The following is a 19,567-nucleotide window of genomic DNA, read 5'->3' on the forward strand; positions in this document are numbered from 1 at the left end:
TCTTGAAGCGCTGCACTTCTTTTGTTGCGGGTAGACCCGCAATGCCATTCGGGAGACGATTTCAGGGTCTCGACCCAGCAACAATGACAGACAATAAAATGTGAGGCTGGATGAACACAGCAGGCCAAGCAGCATCACAGGAGCCCATTTATTTCCGAGTTAGGATTGTGGGAGACTTGAAGGGGGCTTGCAGGTTGTGGTGTTCCCGTGTACTATTCAGCTTAAGAATAACATGAGAAGATTGTTCTGTCGTTGGGTGATGAGGATAAGTCTTGTCAGTTCAAAACTTTTAATCTATTGCTAGAAAATCCGGCTGAATGAAGATTGGACTTGGTTTGATTTATTGAAGTAGCTCAAAACAGGAAGGTTTGAATTCATAATTCGCATTTCATAGCATTCTGATACCATGCATTAAATTAATGTAAATTCAATTATTCTATTTTTATTACCTTTGTCACAAAGCTGATGTATTTAAGCTGCTTGTGAGTACATTCTGTCCCTATTCATGAGTACGCAAACTGAGGCATTACTTGTGAAAATACTGTTGTAAATGAATGCAATAGCTTCTTGCTGAAATTTCATTCATTGCTTTTTTCAGAGAAATGAAAGCTTGAATTTAAATTTGCAACAGTCAGTAAATATAGTTGAAAATACGATTGATCAACTAAACAAGAGAAACCTTGCTCTCACTGATCGGTGGACAAATTACCAACTTGATTTAAATCAAATACAATCTGTCAAAAAGCAATGGAAGAAATTCAAAGAACAACTTAAAAAGGTAAGATATAGCTGAACAAATGATAATTGAAACATCATAATCATTACTTATTAAACTTTTGTTCGCTTGCACATAGCAGCTTTCTTCAATTATTTTTTTCATTGGCTTGTTCATTAGTGTCTGGAAATGTGTTATCTCTGGAAATATTGTGTAACTGCAGTAAATTATAATATTTTATTCATTTGTACATTTGCGCTTGGCCATGCTGGACTCGCACTCCTCACAAGGACTTGATTGTCACAGCTTTGGGCTTGACCTCACTGCTTTATCATCCTTTCAATGCCTTGCAGTCTGCTCCTGCTCTCTCCAACACCGCCCCAACCCCCAGCCTCCCCGGGCAGCCTGCTCCCGCTCCTGCTTCCTTCCCCGCCACCCTCCTCCCTGGGCTGCCTGCTACAACTCTTACATCCGTCCCCACCAGCCTCCCTGGGCAGCCTGCTCCTGCCCTCTCTGCCAGTTGCCCCAGACTCCATTTGGAAGCATTGAGAGGGTCTAACAACTGAGTAGAACCTCGTTATACTTTGGCAGAAACACCCTAGAGGATGGTCTTTCCCCATTGCACCTTAGCAGGTGTTGCCCCACACTTTAGTCTGCCCCTCAGCACGTAGTCCTTGGCTTTGGAAAGTGCCAGTCTGTAACACTCGGTCGAGGTCAATTCTACACTGGACGATCCACAAGTTTGATGCAGAGCTTCTTTCACTGAGTTAATGGTCTTCCAGCTGCAGTCAATGTTTATCTTCGTGTGTGTGCCAGGAAACAACCTGGAGACAACAGAGTTCTGCATCATGGAGCTGCTCAGGGACACACCTTGACAAAAAACACTGCATCTCTCTCCAAACCTCCTTGGCAAAAGCACATTCCAGCAGGAGATGTGATCAGTCCCTTCACCAGCACATCAGCTGCGAGGGTAGCATATGGTGGCACACAGAGTCTGCTCGTGCACAAAGACAAACAGTGACCTTCTCACCACCATGGCCAAGCTACATCTTGGTGCTTATTGGAACGTTCTGGAGATGATGCATTCTGCCAAATGGCTTTGATAGTCTGCTCAGGGAGCCAGGCAACCGGATTTATCCTCTCCTTTTCTCACAGGGGCTCAAGGATGCTATGTGCTGACCACTTCCTGATGGACTTGTGGTCAAAGGTGTTTTGTTTGCAAATTTTCCCATGAGCAATAGGTGATGCGGAATGTCCCAATTACTTGGAGCGTTCTGCAGCACCAAGGCCAGACCTATCCTTCGCAACACTAGGGAAGGTTGGACCTTGGTATTTGTGTCAAAAGAGTGACTAGAAACAGTGAAAGAATGTCAGGATGGTGTTTGAGTAAGAGGGAAATTTACAGGTTGTGCTGCTCCTTCCCTTGTCCATCTAAGTGATTACTGTTGAGAGTTTAAAAAGTGCTGTTGAAGAAGCCTTGATGAGTTGCTATAGTCCAACTTGCTGTTAGTAGACGCTGCTGCTATTATTTGCTGCCGATTTGGAATTAGCGGTGATGTGTAAATGTTTAAGGTCGAGGATGGGTGATATGAATGAAGCGGGTTCCATTTTCTTGGATGATGTAGACATTCTTAAGTGTTGATGGAGTTGCATTCATTAAGACAAATAATGACGACCTTATCATATTCCTGGCCCTATGTAGTGTATATGGTGGACAGGCTTTGGGGAGGCCAGACATGAATTACTTGCTATAGATTTCCCAGCCACAGTACTGATGTGGCAGGTCCAGTTAAATTTCTGGCTAGTAGCCACCCTTCAAGAGGTTGACAGTAGGGCATTCAGAAGCAGTAATGTTATTGAAATTCCAGGGGAATTTTTTTTTGTCAGTCTGACTCAACCATGCTGTTATGAATATATATTCATATTTAACTTAAAAATCCATTATTGGGGCCACCAATATTGGGGAATAACCTCCTGACCTCATCCTCACCGATCTGCCTATTGATTGATGCATCTGTCCAAGACAATACTGGCATTGTCATCATTTCACGATTTCACTAAGTCATTTCACTATTTTCATGGAGTCTAAGTCTTGTCTAAACACTGTATACATCCTCCATTATCTTGTGTGGCACTACCATACAACTAAATTAAGAACAGATCTGGTAACTCAAAACCCAATATTCATGGGATACTGTGGTCAACACCAGAACTGTGTTTCAGCACAACCTGTAAACTCACGGCCAGCATATTACTCACTCTTCCATCTCTAACTTTGGTTCAATGAATAATGTGGAAGGATACACTGGAACCAACAGCAGCCAACCTTGAAAGTAAGCTTGACAACCTAAGCAAAATACATTTGAGGGCTACAGAAATGTCGTACTGGAAAAGTGGCCTATTGCTATATGCAATCTCACTACTACGTTACATTCTAAGAACAAATGGTAAAATAGGCTCTCGGTCCTCCAACTTTATATTAATGACTTAATTGCAAGTTAGTTTCTGGTCATAGGAAGCAACAGATTCAGCCAGCTTCTTTATTCTGTTTCTTTTTGCCTCATTGCCTTTGTTGTTTTCTATTATGTCTGTTCTGGAAACTTACTAATTGTTCCACAAGCAATTGTAAATACATTTTGAGATAGATTTATAGAAGTGAAGTATTGTTCAATTATTAGTGACTTTTAGAAACTAAATGCAAACAAAACTGAAAGACTAATCTGAATTCTTTTGTTCAGACAATTCACTGTTTGAAGATGCTGGAAGATGACCTTATTCCACAGTTTAGAATTGACCTGGGTTGCAACCTTGGGGCTATTGTGGAGCTGCAAGATAATTTCAATAAAGCAAAACCTCGGTTACAGGTAAGGACTTCTACAATTCTAATAATTGCAAAGCTAAATTGGGGCAGCACGGTGGCTCAGTGTTTCGCACTACTGCCTCACAGTGCCAGGGATCTAGGTTTGATTGCACCTTCGGCAACTGTCTGTGTAGAGTTTGCACGTTCTCCCCGTGCACGGGCTACCTGTATTGACAGTGCCAAATTACCCTAGTGTTCATAGAAGATCATATTTCATAGAATCCCTATAGTGTGGAAACAGGCCCTTCGGCCCAACAAGCCCCTCAGAGCATCCCACCCAGAACCTACGAACTCACCTAACCTACACAACCCGGAACACTATAGGCAGTTGAGCATGGCAAATCCAACTAACCTGCACATCTTTGGACTGTGGGAGGAAACCAGAGAACCCGGAGGAAACCCACGCAGACCCAGGGAGAATGTGCAAACTCCACACAGACAGTCACCCAAGGGTAGAATCGAACCTGGGTTCCAGGAGCTGTGAGGCAGCAGTGCTAACCTCTGAGCCACCGTGCTGCTCCAATAGGGCCATGTGCAGATTAGGCAGGTTATGGGGGATGGATCTTGGTGGGATTTTCTGAGGGTTAGTGTGGACTTGTTGGGCTGAAGGGCCTGTTACCACACTTTAGGGAGCCTATAATTCTATGATCTATGATCTAATGAACATAATGATCCTGATGGCTCTGAAAACTACTCTTGTACAATTGAGGAAGGTTGTAGTTTCATCGATCTGTCTGTGTGTTGTTAATTGAGTTGCTAGCTATGGTACTATTGGCTTTAGTGCCTGCAGTAGTGTTATAACCAGGCAAAGTTTTCTGATTTTCCTGATTTTCTTCTTTTCCCATGCTTCATTGGACTATAAAAGGTTTTTGAGTTTTTAAAAGGATTGCTGTTTACCAGTTTATCGAACATGAATTTAATTCTGTGGAGAAAGAAATGAGCCATACAGGTGTTCTTGAATAAAGCATGTAAGGAGTTATATTCATGACAAAGTTCAGTAAAGTAAAAATATTACCACATGCTGAAATGTATACATGCATCCCACATTGCATCAAGACACATAGAGGCTTTCCCCAATCATGCAAAATAAGAAACACAACTTATAGAGTGTTGAATGTTGAACTTGGCTGCGAAATGAATATTGAGCATGACAGACATAAGATCAATTTAAAACAGAAAGGTTTTTTCATTGTGCAGGTATTTGATTTTCAACTGAAGAAGACACTTTCCACAAGTATGACTGATTTCTCTTTTCTCTCGGTGACTGCGATGTTGATGTTAAATCTTCCTTTAAAAGTCTGTGTTTGCAGGAAGAAGGCTTTCTGGCTGATTTTTCAAGCTAAAAGCGGGGCTCAAAACTTTGAGAAATGTTTCAGACAGAAAGGCGTACACTCAGTGACTTTTGTCCTCTCCCTGATACTCCAAACTCAAATGTTCGTGTCAAACATTGCATCACATGACCTCTTTTCATGTTGTTCTGACATTTGAAGGAATAAAGAGAACTGATTTGTCTCTCGCATCAGCTATTTTTTCATAGTTGAGATGGTTAGCTTTTGTAATGCCCCAGACAATACTCTTGAATGGTCTATCTTCCATCTTGTTGAGTTGGAAGGAGTTGTTCACACCTACAGGGGTGCCATTTCCTTGTTAGTCTGCCTGTGGACTTCCCATTGCCACTTCCAAATTGGCATCTACATAGATTCAGCATCCTTTGTTTAGCAGAAGTGTCTTTTTAAAAAAAAGTTCTATATGTGACCAGTGGAAGAAATTACAAATTAATATTGCAAGTAACAGATTTTTGTGACACTGTGAAGAGAAAAATTATGCAGAGTTCCATTCCTACTTGCTAGAAACTCATTTGAACAGGGCATGTTTACACAATTTTTCACAGTTTGGAGTAGTGTCTAAGCTCAAATATAAAGAATGGTTACAATGACAAAGCACAGCAGGATATCAGGAGAGGCATGGTGAAAGTGCTGCAGACTGTAATTCTTGTCCCTCGTATTAGAGTACGAAATATGAGAAAAGATGTGTTGTAACGTGAAATGTGGATAAATGTACCCTGACCAACCTTGACCAGTTTCCAGTTATCCTTTTTAACTCAAGAGAGAGACAGGGGGGACAAAAGTCAGTGAAAGGTCCAGCACAGTCTTATCAAAAACTTTATTAAGGAAAATCAACACTTACCAGACTCTGAAAACAAAACATGCTGGAAATCCTTGTGGCTCAGGCAGCATCCATGGAGAAAGAGCAAGCGACCGCTTCAAGCCGAGATGACTCTTCATCAGAGCAAGATTCCAGCATCTGCAGTAATTTGCTCCTACTGCTCTACTACCGTACTTTAATTGAACTCTATCAATTGCAGGATTCTCCAGGAAAAGGTCTTAAATCTACACTTGCCATCTGCTTCTGATACGCGCTTCTGAGGATTTTCTGCATCCTATCCACATGTCCTTATCACTGTGTTTGAACTGTTTGCCTGAAAGGGACTGGTCATTTGCACTCAATAAGCCTGGGACAATGAGGGTTGGCTAATATTTCAGGATCTGCAGTTGTTGATTAGGGTTTCCCCTCTCATCTAGGGGGCTGGTTCTGGTCTTTGGGTCATCTCACAAAGGCTTGTCACTCTGAGTCTGATCTTTCTGACGATGTCTGCCATGAGGTACAGGAAGCTGGTGATGCTCTGCAGCTTGGTTCCTAGTCGAAGGTTCCCTCTGGAGACTCCTTTGAAGGAGGTGCAAGGGCAGAGTGAGCTATCACTCCGGGTTGTCCCTTTTATCCCCATTTTATCATCCTTCCTGAAGAATTCAAGTGAGAGCAATAAGATCCAATGAAGGTCATAGAACATGGTTATGAACCTCCAACTATCAAGTGCTGTCATTTTCATGCTGTGCCTCTGGCCTCCCACTGAGCTGGGAGTCACAGGCCTGCGTGATATTTTTCTTAAAAAGCAGGTTTACTGGACATGTAAATAGCAGGTCATTCTGAAACAATGGGGCCATTAGCTCTGGGCCAGGAAGTTCCAGGCCTATATGGTTTTGATGGGAACTTGATTGTCCAAGGCCTGGCTGCCTGAACCCTGTTTGTTCTGACTCAGCAGTTTACAAATTGCAGATTCCACTAGCTTTAAAATTGGCTTGCATATTTTGAGCTTTTACCCATGCTTATGAAAAAAAACCAATATTTATGTAACAATCCTGGAAGTCATGGCTCACCTGACCACAAATGCCAGAAATTGCAATGAAATAAGTGACCAAAGAACCTGTCTTAGTAATGGTAGCTGAGGTACAAATGGAAATATATCAACCAGGATACCTAGGAAAATTTGATGCTCTTCTTCAGATAGGAAGGTGGGATTTTTTTTATGGCTAACCCAGAAGGACAATCAGGGTCATAGTTTAACATTTCTTTGTACAAGCCGAAAGCAATTTTAAACAGCAAGTTTTTCTTCATAGAATGTGTGATCGATTCATGGAATGAATTCCTAGGGCAAATGATGGAGATGAAAACTCTGAAATCATTGAATTGGATCCTGTAAATGGGGAGTTTTAAGGCCTTTTATGGAGGATAAACTGAGATGGATTGAATTATCTTCCTCCTCCATAAATATCTTGTAATCAATTTTCGAGATTATTCCAGATGATTAGTAGTCAACACAGAAGTATTTTCATACATTTGTATTTATCATTTATATACAGGGTTTGTCACAAATGTTTCGACTCATTTTGAATAAATACTGAAGTAAAATTTGATCTGATCTCACCATGTGCATCTCATATAAATTCTAAGAAATATTATACATATTTAGTGAAACATAGTTTGAATATAATAATCATAAGATTAAAACACATCATGAAATTATCATCAGAGGTTAGTTTTGAGCTGTAACGTGGTAACTTACTGCAAGGTGGCATGAATTATTAACTCCACTTTGGTGCTTTTTTTTATCTCTAGCAGTTGAATGCTGAAGTGGAATACAGAATAGCAATAGCTGAACTTTTGGCGTTGAAAGGTGTTTCCCTAAAAGAAAGAAATGAAAAAGTCATGGAGTTACAAAATCTTCATCAACAAGTTAAGAATAAAATAAAAGAATATGAAATAATTTTTCTTAAGACAGTTAAATTTCATAAGACTACTGAAGAGGTATGTGCTCAAACTTTTAAAAATTTGAAGTGTTCTTGAAGACGTTTGCATGCTTCTTGCTTCAGCCATTTTATCCTGTGTGTCTAATTTTGATGAATTCAAATGATATCAGTTGACTACCCCATTTCTAAATCTTTCATGTGACATATTCTATTGTAAACTGTCACCACATTTCTAATTTGGCTTTTATGTTACGATTGTTTTGTTCTTTTCCAGATTAGTATAGTTGCATTGACATTTTGGTGAAATAATGCTCACAGTAATAGGAAAAAGAGAACAATTGAGCTAAACTTTTCCATTTGAGAACTCTACCAAAATGTAAATTAGTGAGTTTTGAGAAGATTTGTAGCTCAGGTTGAGGTTCTGGATGTGAGTTTGCCCGCTGAGCTGGAAGGTTCGTTTTCAGACGTTTTGTCACCATTCTAGGTAACATCATCAGGTGATGGAAAAGAACAGGAAATGACATCACCAACACAGGAAATGACATCACCAACCCAAGGAAACCTAAACAGATAAATAGAAAGCGGGACATAACATCAGCGCTTCGTCGGAGGCTCACTGATGATGTTACCTAGAATGGTGACGAAATGTCTGAAAACTAACCTTCCAGCTCAGCGAGCAAACTCACATCCAAAATGTAAATTATTGTCAGATGGAGTGAAAACATGGGAATGGTCTACTTCTGCTCCTAATTTGTATGTTCATATGTATTCTTCCATGTGATCAGTTACCTATCCTATTTGGTGGCATAATTGTTGGTGATCCTCTGAAGATCTCCTCAGGCTCAAAAAAACAGCAAAAACTGTACAATCCATATAATATGGCTGGCTACATATTTCTGGGTGTCTTAGAGGTCAGTAGCAAATGCTGTTGCTTTGCCACTGTCTGCAACATTCAGGCCTATGAGAATAAGCACCGCATTCCTATGGTGAGACAACATTTCTAATTTGGGGTCATCAAGCTTGCCACAGTTTCGTGAGGAAGAGCAAAATTTAAAGACTTATAAAAATATAGAATGTGCGACATATCTATAACCAATGGTATGTTTAAGACACTCATTACCCAAAAGAGAGCAGGCTGTGCTGAGATCAGATGCTTACTTAGTCAACATTTAGGGTCTGAAAACAATGCTTTAGTCCTTGGATTAGGCAAGGACAGCTTGATATTGTGGCTGAGAGTGGGTCAGAAAAATTATATTAGTATTTTGCCTGCTTAACAATCTCATCATGGACAACAACAAAATACTCTGTTTCCTTCAAATATGATTTTTCCAACAATATCCTAGCCATCCTCCCAAGTTCCACTCTCTGTAACTCTGCTGTTAGTATCCCAATTTGTCCAAAGTGTCATTGACCGACTTTAGAATTCCTTTTCCTTTCCAATCCTTCCTTGGCCTCAGCTCTCTTACACTCTGTAATGTATCTCATTCCTACAATGCTACTGGATCTTTTTACCCGACAGTCTCAGCTCCAATTTTTAATTGTACTTTCAACTGTTCGAGGCCTAAGTTCTGGATATCCTGCCTTCTCCCACTTATTCTGTCTCTCTGGATAGTTCTGAGGAAGGGTCACCCAACCTGAAACATTAACTCTGATTTTTCTTGACAGGTGCTACCAGACCTGCTGATCTTTTCCAGAAACTTCTGTTTTTGTTATCTGCCTCTCCCCCGCTTTAAGATACTACTTTAAACCTATGTTGTTCATCAAGCTTTTGGTCATCTGCCCTAATATCTCCTTCATGGCCTTGATGTCAAAGTTTGTTAGTTAATGCCTTTGCAAAAACAGTTTAGAATATTTTACTGCATTAAGGGTGCTGTATGGATGCAAGTTGTTACTGTTCAATTAGGCTTTTAGTTTGGATTTGGGAATATTTACACAGAACTGCAAGTTTGTTTTCCTGTCTATATTTTGTAGTGACAGGTTGCATAGATTCTGAAACCATCATATTTACACCACCTTCTGTGGGAAATTACATTTACAGATATATATTGTATTATATATTACAGAGACATATTAAAACATAGGAAAATTATTTTACTTTATTCGGAGCTGGGTTTTGCAGGGTTTTGTGGAAGGTTGCAGGCAACACCCAGTACCATTTATCTTTCTGAATCTTCTTGGGTTCAGCTCATAGCACAAGCACGGGTTAAAACAGGAATTCTAAAGCTGTGCATCTGTCACATATTGCTTCACCATAGGCTGCTCTGTATGACAACTCCCCTCTCCTACTTGTCCAACTCCTGTTCAACTGGGTAACTGGGCTTTTAATGGACATTTAACTAATAGCTGCAGCTGAACATAAGGATATATAATTTTGTATTTGTGGAGTGTTACTAAATGTTGCTATTAAGATTATTACTAAATTTTTGAAAGCAAATTCTGAAAAAATCTTTGTTTTCTTATGATACTTCAGCCTTTACATTCACAGCGTACGGAAGTCTTAATCTTTATATTCCTGTATGTTTTTTTTTGAGTGAGCTTATTTTAGTGCTGTGCATTTCCTGGCCAGCTGTTCGTGAAAATTCTCTAATGCAAATGGCTACTTGGAGCGCTTGACACCAAAGCTTCACACTGACAACCCCTATTAAACAGCTCCACAATCAATTGCACAGTGAGATTGTTAGCAAGGTTTTCTTCAGGATTAGCAGTTAAGAATTGATGTTTCACCATAGACTGCAAAATCAGGCCACCTCTGGTAAAGAAACTGTCACCAATCTTTGGCGGTCCAAGGAAGCAGGAAGATTGATTGAATGCAGAATATGTATCTGCAAAAATTTTGCAACAGTGACGATATGTCTTTTGCTGGAGTTGCTTTAGTCTTACTACTATAATTTAAGAGCATGCATGTTGCCATTTGTGCAAGATCAAGTGATGCCACAGATTTTCATTTACATTATAGCCTGTTGGCTGCTAGCATTTTGGTGCACTCGTGCCATTCTCACTTGGTCTACTGAACCTAAAAGAGCTTTGCAATGTTTCCTGTGGAATGTAATCCAAACAACCATTCCTGCATGATCTGATTTATGAGCGATGACTTTACATAGGAGGGTATTACATTCCCAAGCCTTCTGGAGAGCATCTACCACACTTGTCCTGACAAATTGAAAGCTACTCTGTGTTGATGGGTATTCATGGCAAATGTATTACAAGTATATATCTGTTAAAAGACAGTATAATGCTTGACATGCTGCTAACACACTGCTGATTTTATCTCTGAATCTCAACCATTCATTGAGAGATCAAAATTTGTCGTCCTGCTTAATTAAAGCAATCCACCTTTTTGAAACCCCATAAAACTCCATGTCCCACTGCTAACATCTCAAATGTCCCCACTAGGAGTCATCTTTCATAACGCCTTTTACAATACAGAGAAGAGAGGAAGGGTCACTGACCCTAAACGTTAACTCTGTTTTCTCCTCCACAGATGCTGCCAGACTTGCTGAGCTTTTGCAGCAACTTTGTTTTTGTTGTTGTTGTTGGTGGTGTAAAGAGAACCACCTGAGTCTGCAAGTTAAGCCAAGTTGTACAGAATAGCCAGTAAAACACAAGACACTAACATAAGCGTTCAAGAAAGAGTGAATATGAATTCTTCCTCAATACAAAATGCCCCTAATTCCCTTATAATCACTAATATGTGCCAACCAGGAGATATGTCAGTAGACTGATCTCTCTGTCTAAGCAAGTCTCACTGAATAAGGGTGATGCACACGTGAGTAAAGTGAAAACAATCGGAAATATCTCCAAACGCAATTCAAATTTGAAAAGCCCCGGTGTCACCTTGAGATAGTAAGAACTACCAATGCTGGACTCTGAGATAACACAGTGTGGAGCTGAAGGAACACAGCAGGCCAGGCAGTATCAGAGGAGCAGGAAAGCTGATGTTTCGGGTGAGGACCCTTCTTCAGAAATGGCTCTGAGCCCCATCGGAGGAAAGATTCTTTCAACATCCAGGTGCTCATGTCTCTGCAGGATCTGCTGCATTGTCGGCTGATGGTGCATTTCCACTGAAAAGGTATCCTCACTGTGAGATCATCATAGTCTCTCATACACATTGCTGGCATTTTACATTTTAATTGGAATCTCTTGGAAGTGAATAAGAAGAAAGAAGGCAAAAATGGCAGCCACTTTCTGTTCCATCATTGCCATGGTTAAAATTCCTCCTTGTGGCAGACAGGTGCCCGATCTCTTCCAACTGTTGGCTGATTCTTCCAAATGCAGTTGATTGATGATGGACTGAATGGAGGTAGCAAGGCACTTACAAAAAAAAAGGCACCAGTAAAGCCCTATTTTACCAGGTATTTACAATCCTTCCAGGAGCACACAGGAAGCATGGAGTGATGGAGGGTATGCAAAAGCAATGCAGTGAAAAATTGGCCATTAGATTCAGAAGGTAAAATGTCAGGTCTGTGATCCTGTCTGCAACATGTATCCCTAGACAATCCAGACTGTCAGATCTGGTGGCTCTGCAGAGGGCGAGTCTGAGGTGGTTTGCTGGAAAAGTATCTCCCAAGACCTAAGCTACTCAAAGTTGGACAAAGATTAATCAGAGCCTCAAAGCAGTTGAGATTTCATCCGGTGACAGGCTAAACTTTGTCAAGCTTGGACTCACTCAGTGAGGAGGACAGGAGTCCATAGTAGGGGTTGCAGCTGTAGGGTGCAGCTATATAGCAGCCAGAGAAAGCCACTGGAGCTGAATGACTTGTCACCTGGGGCAGCCTGTCAGCAGAAGGTGCTACCCAGTTCAATAGGTACAGCAGGGGTTGGGCTACGTGGGGATGTTTGAGCACCAGTGTCTGCACAGACTGCACTTTTTCATCGAGGTTCTGGTAGAACTAGGGGCAATAATGGATCAAGAATTGAGGCTACTGGGGAGTGGCAGCTACCCAGAGCCTTTTGCCTTACAGACAAGATTGGCTGTCAAATTCTGTGCCAGCGGATTGTCCCAGGAAACAGCTGTGGCCTATCTTAGTCAGCAGTCTATTTGCATAAATGAGGTCATGGATACCATGGCATTTGGATGGATCAACACATCAACTTTTCAATATACTATGGTAATCAAGTGCAGTCCACTTCAGGGCCGAGGCTGGATTTTCTCAAGTGCAGGAGTCCATTAATTACACTCAACATACCATCAAGGTTCCCTCCTCCCAGTAGCCTTTGAGAATAGGAAGTATTTTCAGTTTATAACTGATTGTGTGTGACCACAGTGATCCCTGCCGGCATGTGGAAGGTTAGCAGAAAACTGCTATAGCACCCATGTCCTTAAAAGATCCCAACTGAACTGCCTCAGCTCTTCAAACTACCCAAATATCTTTGTGCCTGGATCCTGGGGACAAGGGGTAATCAGTAAAGTCGTGACGTTTGAGCTCTGTATACAACCCCACACGCGGGCAAAAGCCGTATATAACTGCTGTTATATAGGCCTGCTAACGATGCCTCAGTAGTTTTGGGCGCCTTGAGGTATTTTCCTGGGATTATCAGCTGCCGAGCACTCTACAACCTGGCATTCCGGTGGGAAATAACACTGGATCCAGAGGAAAACACCAAGTGAACCACATCTAGAAATATGGAGTCACACATGTCATGGATGAACTCCTCCATTGCCTTTACATGGAATTACATTTTCTCTGGAAATAGAGACGGGTCCTCACAAATGTTTTATATCACCTGGAGTTTCTGCTACCTTGCAGATGGGACCTAAGCCTCACTATCTATAAGGAGTGGAGCAGCATTGGGCCTCTCCTATGTTCTCTAAAGTTTGTGGTTAACACGGCCTACCCATCTTTTTTATTGACACAGTGCTCACCAAATTGTGCCGACCATTCTAAACACATAACAGACCGACCGATACGTGTTGTGTCTATCTGTACTTCTGAAGAGTGCACACGAATGATGTGACAATGTCTTCCATTGTTGTTCCATCCCCTGAGCTTTCTAGTGTGTCTGTATCACTGGTCTTTCCCTCATTTGCTGTTAGAACAAATGGGAATATTCATCCAGTATCTTATTAAGGAGGGGCGTGCAGTGGTGTTGAAGGTCTGAGTGATGGAACAAAGTCTTCAGGAAATCTTTATACTTTGCACCTACCTCACTCTGTAACATGCTGTCCTGCAGTGGCTTCAGTGATGCCTCCCATGACAGTCCTTTTCTTCCTTTATTAGTGTCACTGTGGTGATAACAGTTGGCTGTTGATGTACCCTGACATTCTGAGAATGTTTATCCTGCAAGCAGGAACATAGGCAAAACCAAGCTGCCTCATGGTGCCTATGTGCTGTTCACTCTAAGGCAGTGTAAATGTATAGTGTGGAGCTTATGGCATGCCATGGTGTGGAAGCCATTCAGCCATCATAATGTAGGATTCGTCCATGTCTGAGCATGGGTCTTGGATGCAACTTAACTGAATGCCTCCATGCTAACACTCGTGCTTGATATAGCCCTATTTATGGGCTGCAAGCTTGCCGCTGATTTCAATGGACACTTTTCATTCAACTGATGATTCCCAAATGCCAGCTTCTACCACCATTAACTGTTTCAGGTCGCACCATGTCATTCAATAACCTTCTGCACTAAATGTAGGCTTTGTCGCCAACTCATTGGCTACTTTGTTTCTTCCATTTATAGCCATAACTTCTTGATTATGACTGAGGATCCCTTTCCCATTCTTCTGAAGAAAAGACCTGTCTCAGCCTGCTTCCACAGGACTGTCATGGGAGGCATCACTGAAGCTTGAGGTGACCTTTTCATGCATCTCAGGATTTCCTCATCTTTCCACCTCCCTCATAAGAATTTAATTGATTCTGAATTAAAGAGCTTTTCCTGTCCATATCAAAATAGTTTGTCTATTGGGCAAAGGGTGATGCCAAGGTATGAAACACATCAGGTCTCACTCCTTGAGCTATTGGTGGCAAATCAATGTTACTTCTATGGGAGGCTCCCACCCCAAGGTGCCTCTCTCTGGTTCTCTTTCTCTCTCTCTCTCTGTTCACCCATCACCTTGTGAATATCATACATCAACTCAAATTTCAGTCTTCAATTTGACTTTCTGGGTATTAGCATCATAACAATTAGTTTAATTATATTTCTAAGTTATTAATACTAATATTCCTTGGTTTTTGTATTCTCCATAGATTTGATGTTATCTAAAGTTCTATTGCCCAAATCTCCATTCAATCAAGTCTGTTCATTCATCTTGTGCTCACTAACTTATAGTGGTTCCAATTAAGCAGAGTTTAATTTTAGTATTCTCATATTTAATTTCAAATCCCTCTTTGGCCTCTCCAGTTGTTGCTGCAAGTTCCTCCAGGCAAATATTCCTCCAAAATATTCACAGACCTCTAATTCTAGCCTCTAGAGCATCCCTTAGTTTTGTTACTTCATTACTGGGAACCTGCTTTCAACTGGCCATTCTGTAATCTCTGGAATCCCTTCCATACATCCCTCGGTCCCTCTGCCTTTGTTCCTACTCGAAGAAATTCTTAAAATCTACCTAGCTGACCAAACATTTCAGTCATTTGCAATAACATTTCCTTATGCGATTTTACTTGGTTTTTGGAGCTGCTCCAGTGAATCGACTTTGGTATCTTTTATTACATTATAGAGATTGTTTATATATAGATTGTTATTGTAGTGACTTTTGTTATCACTTAGAAATTCATGGGCTTCATTTCAGGTTGAGGTCATGAAGAAGACTGGCGAACTAGAATATCCAGAACTGTTCACAAAGTCGGACAGTAGCAGAGAAGCAAAGATGCAACTTAGACACCATCAAGAAAAGCAGTCACATGTGAGCCATTTGTACAAATTGTCCCTCACGCTGGCAATGGATATCATCTCCATTACTCAGCAATCTGTAAGTTATTTTTAGATTGTACAGAAAATTTTCCGTTGTGACACATAGAGGTGTATCTTATCTCTAGCCGGCTTACCTTTGATCATTTTCTTTTGAGTAGAAATTCATTGAGGCTTCAGTGGATTCTCTACAGCAAAAACTGAAAGCTTTAGAGACTGAGAGTGTACAATGGAGTGCAAAGGCAGATCAATATGGAGAAAAACTGGAAACAAATTTGCATTATTGTACCATGAAAGAAGAAATAAATGAGGTTAGTTAAAAAAAAAGTTTTGAAAAATAAAATCAGTTGGTTTAAGACATTGGTGTGTTGGATGAGGAATGTGCAGATTGCCAAATCTTGCGAATTTTCACTTTAATTAAATATGCAAACTCTCACCACTAAAGTTAATGTCCTGGAGTGCTCTTTTTTCCATATTCTGATATTTGAATTGTGCTGCCAGCTGAAGACTGTTTTTACAATTATAGATAAAGCCTTGGAAAAGGAAATACATGATATTGACTAAAGAATGATTTTAAAAGTGGCCTTTATTATTTTAACATTAATGGGGAGAAATTAGTCCTTGCAGAGCCCATTTCTGGGTGGAAAACCAGCAAATGGAAGCAGTTTAAGGACCAACATGCCATACTTGATTTGTGCAATTGCAAGAGCTAAACCATGCAAGTATCCTCGATGGCTACTTGAAGTTGAAATTAGACCCCTTAGGTATATGAGTATAGAGGCTTAATTCCTGATTAAGAACCTTTTAAGGAACTTCAGGGGCACTGAAACACTCATTGTTTTGGCTCCAAATGGTGCTCATCCATTCATTCTTAAAAGGACTGCTGAGAACTGTTAACCACCAAGGTAAGTATGTTTTTTTGAAGTTTACTTTTCTATGGAGCCAGCGGGATTACAAGTACATGCTTTCGATCCACAGCTGTATTTAGCGAACTGGCAGCTGGTTCTTGATCATAACACTGCCCCTCTCCCGGATCCCATCCTACTTCTGACCTGGGTATCAGGCTGCATTCCCTACCTCTCTCCTGCCTGCATATTGGTCTGTGCACCCACTCCCCACCCCAACTGGTTATATGTGAATGCCCAAATTAAAACAGTCGCCATAGTCTGACCAGGCCACAGGCCTACTTTCTCATCAGAGAGAGACAAGTGGTGGAGATTTAACCTGACGGTCACTACACCACAGGCGAGGGGAAAGATTGAGAAGGAGAGTCCTTCATGGTAACTTTAGCTGGTGTGGGGATTGAACCTGTTCTGTCAGCCTCATACTGCTTCACAAACCAACTGTCCAGCCCATAGAATACCCACTAGAATAGAATGGGAAACCAACTGTCTATAGAATAGGCCCCGATGAATTGAAATGGTGGAGTATACATCCTTGATATTTTGCAGGCTTCAGTTCGCAGATTTTGATGGTGGCCATCTTTATTCTTCCCTTTGGATAAGCATGTCGTTTTCCCAAACACTGTATTAATGAGGGAGCACCCAATAAGTACAGTGTAGAGTATGGAAACAGACCCTTCAGTCCAATTTGTCCATGCTGACCAGACATCCCAATCTGACCTTGTCCCATTTGCCAACACTTGCCCATATCCCTCTCAACTCTTCCTATTCATGTACTAATCCAGATGCCTTTAAAAATTGTAATTGAACCAGCCTTCACCACTTCCTCTGCTAGCTCATTTTATTCTTGGGGATTTGTCTACCTTTATGCATTTTAAGACCTTCAGCACCTCCTCTTCTCAAGACATCTCTATTTATTTTGCCGAGTTCCCTAGCCTCCACGTCTTTCTCCGCAGTAAATACTGACGAGTAATATTTGTTTAGAATCTCACTCAAGTCCTGTGGCTCCACACACAGAGGACCTCACTGATCTTGAAGGAGCCCTGTTCTCTCCCTAATTAAGGGTGCAAACTTGCTTGCCAAGCCAGTGTGTTTGCTTGCAGACACTTTGCTACCCTGCTAGGCAATATCGCCAGTGCACCTCTGGTGAAGCACCAGTGCTCTGTCCTGCCTGCCATCCATATGGCTCAGTTTGCTGGGGTGGTTGGCACCACCCCCAGTCCCGTTCTTCAGTAGCCTGTATATCGGGTCTAGCCCAATGTGCTCACCAGCGGAGCACCAACCAGAATGCCAGGCCCCCAGGAACTCCCTGGCATGTCTTTGCTTGGCCTGTGCCACCATGGATGCGGTTCTTTGACATCAGTTCAGTCAAGCTTTATGACTTTGGTGATTCTTGTGACCCTTCCTTTGTTTCCATATGCCAGAGATTGGCTTTGTGTTTGTAGAAAGCTACAGTAACACAGTTAAATGAGGAAATAGGAAAAGATATTGAATACTAAAAGAATTCAGTTTTAAAGGGAGCCCCAATTTCCAACATGGATGATTTTATCTCCTTCACAATACCTTCAAGAGAGAATCGGACAGTGAAAGATGACTGAATGACAAAAGTGCAGCTTTGAAGAAGAGCTGAGGATTACCGCCATTCAATTAGAATAGCAAGAAAACAACATTTTGTGATTCCTGCACCATGTTTTCAATTCTGTGACAAAGAGATGAGTGAACCACTCAGAAAGCAACAGAGTATAGATTTGTTTCTTCAAAGAATACGCTGAAGGACTGAAGAATCAACAAAACTGTCTTCAAAGATTGTTGTTTTTGACTGGAAGATTCACAGTCAGTGCTGCTGGGACTGCAACCGGACTTGTCACAAAGCACTCTGAACAAAAAGATGACATGGGGAATAAACGAACTGCCTATTGTCACATCTGAGCTTGTCTCTAGACAGGGTTTTCTCAGCTGTCATATGAAAGTAGAACACTAGACTCATGCTTCTGTACTGCTGAAAAACTTTTCTGCTCATATAGTGCTTCTTGAACCTTGTGCTCTTGTACAAACTCAGTTGACTACTCCATAAAGCTGAAAGTACTTGGATTTGCATCACTTCTTCATTATGTAGTGCCCTCTCATAAGTACTGCTTGTCTAACAACTAGCCTCACTTCACTAGTTGAAGGATTCAGTTCTTTGTGATCTAGAAAGGTGTCGGAGAAATCTTGACATCAAGAACTGAAAATGCAGAGCATACGACGTAGGCCTTTCAGGCCATTGAAGTTTGCTGTGCTGCTGGTGGGGAGGGGACGTGGTAGCGGGGTGGTAAGAGGTTACTGCAGAATCTCCTTCTGGAAATGACAAAACTAACCCAAATAGTGAGGGTTTGCAATGCTGACCAAATCCTTGGAAAAAACTGAGAAAATTCCTCACAGAAAAATCATCCAGTGATCTTGACATAGAACTTCAGTAGGACTTCAGAGGGACATCTTCTATTATACCGTCCCGTCTTCTTTGGGTAAAAAGTACATCTTCTTGGATAGGCTGAGAGAGAGCCTCACACAATGAAATCTAACAATCACCTGAGCATAGCAGTTCGTAACTGACTGAACAATGGATTATTGGTTGAAATCATCAAACAGCCCAAAAGCACCTTGCTGACGTGGAATTTAGAAGCTAGCCTCAGTAATGATGAACATGAAACCATCATCAATTCTTGTAAAATCCCATCTGGCTCACTAATATTCTTCAGGGAAGCAAATTTACCACCCTTCCCAAGATCAGCCTACATTTGACTCCACAACCCAGTACAGTGTGTTTGACTCTGAACTGCTCAGTGAAAAGGCTTACTAACCAACTTAATGAGGATGGACAACAAATGTTGGCCTTGTCAGTGACACTTGTATAAGAACATAAGAACTAAGGACCAAGAGGAGGCAATTCAGGCCCCCAAGCCTGCTCCACCATTTGATATAACCACGGCTGGGCTGATCTGAACGCAATCTCAACTGCAGTTTCCTGTCTGTGCTCTATAACCCTTCAAACCATTACTAATTTAAAAAGCTGTCTACACCCTCTTTAAATTTACTCCATGACTCAACATCTATACATTTTGGGGTAGTAAATTCTGCAGATTCACCATCCTATGAGAGAAGTAATTTCTCCTCATCTCTG

The 19,567-nt window shown here is 41.3% G+C and overlaps 1 protein-coding gene across 1 annotated transcript in view; it reads left to right on the forward strand.

Annotated features, from left to right (window-relative positions):
• ccdc141 (coiled-coil domain containing 141) overlaps positions 1 to 19,567 on the forward strand; it is a 137,038-nt gene that overhangs the window by 86,322 nt on the left and 31,149 nt on the right. Inside the window, exons 13-17 of the mRNA XM_048535414.2 lie at positions 599 to 778; positions 3,454 to 3,579; positions 7,530 to 7,718; positions 15,387 to 15,566; positions 15,667 to 15,816. Coding sequence (XP_048391371.1) covers positions 599 to 778; positions 3,454 to 3,579; positions 7,530 to 7,718; positions 15,387 to 15,566; positions 15,667 to 15,816 — 825 coding nt within the window. The remainder of the gene's footprint in view (positions 1 to 598; positions 779 to 3,453; positions 3,580 to 7,529; positions 7,719 to 15,386; positions 15,567 to 15,666; positions 15,817 to 19,567) is intronic.

This window comes from Stegostoma tigrinum, chromosome 7 (genome assembly GCF_030684315.1).
Source record: "Stegostoma tigrinum isolate sSteTig4 chromosome 7, sSteTig4.hap1, whole genome shotgun sequence".
Lineage (NCBI taxonomy): Eukaryota > Metazoa > Chordata > Chondrichthyes > Orectolobiformes > Stegostomatidae > Stegostoma > Stegostoma tigrinum.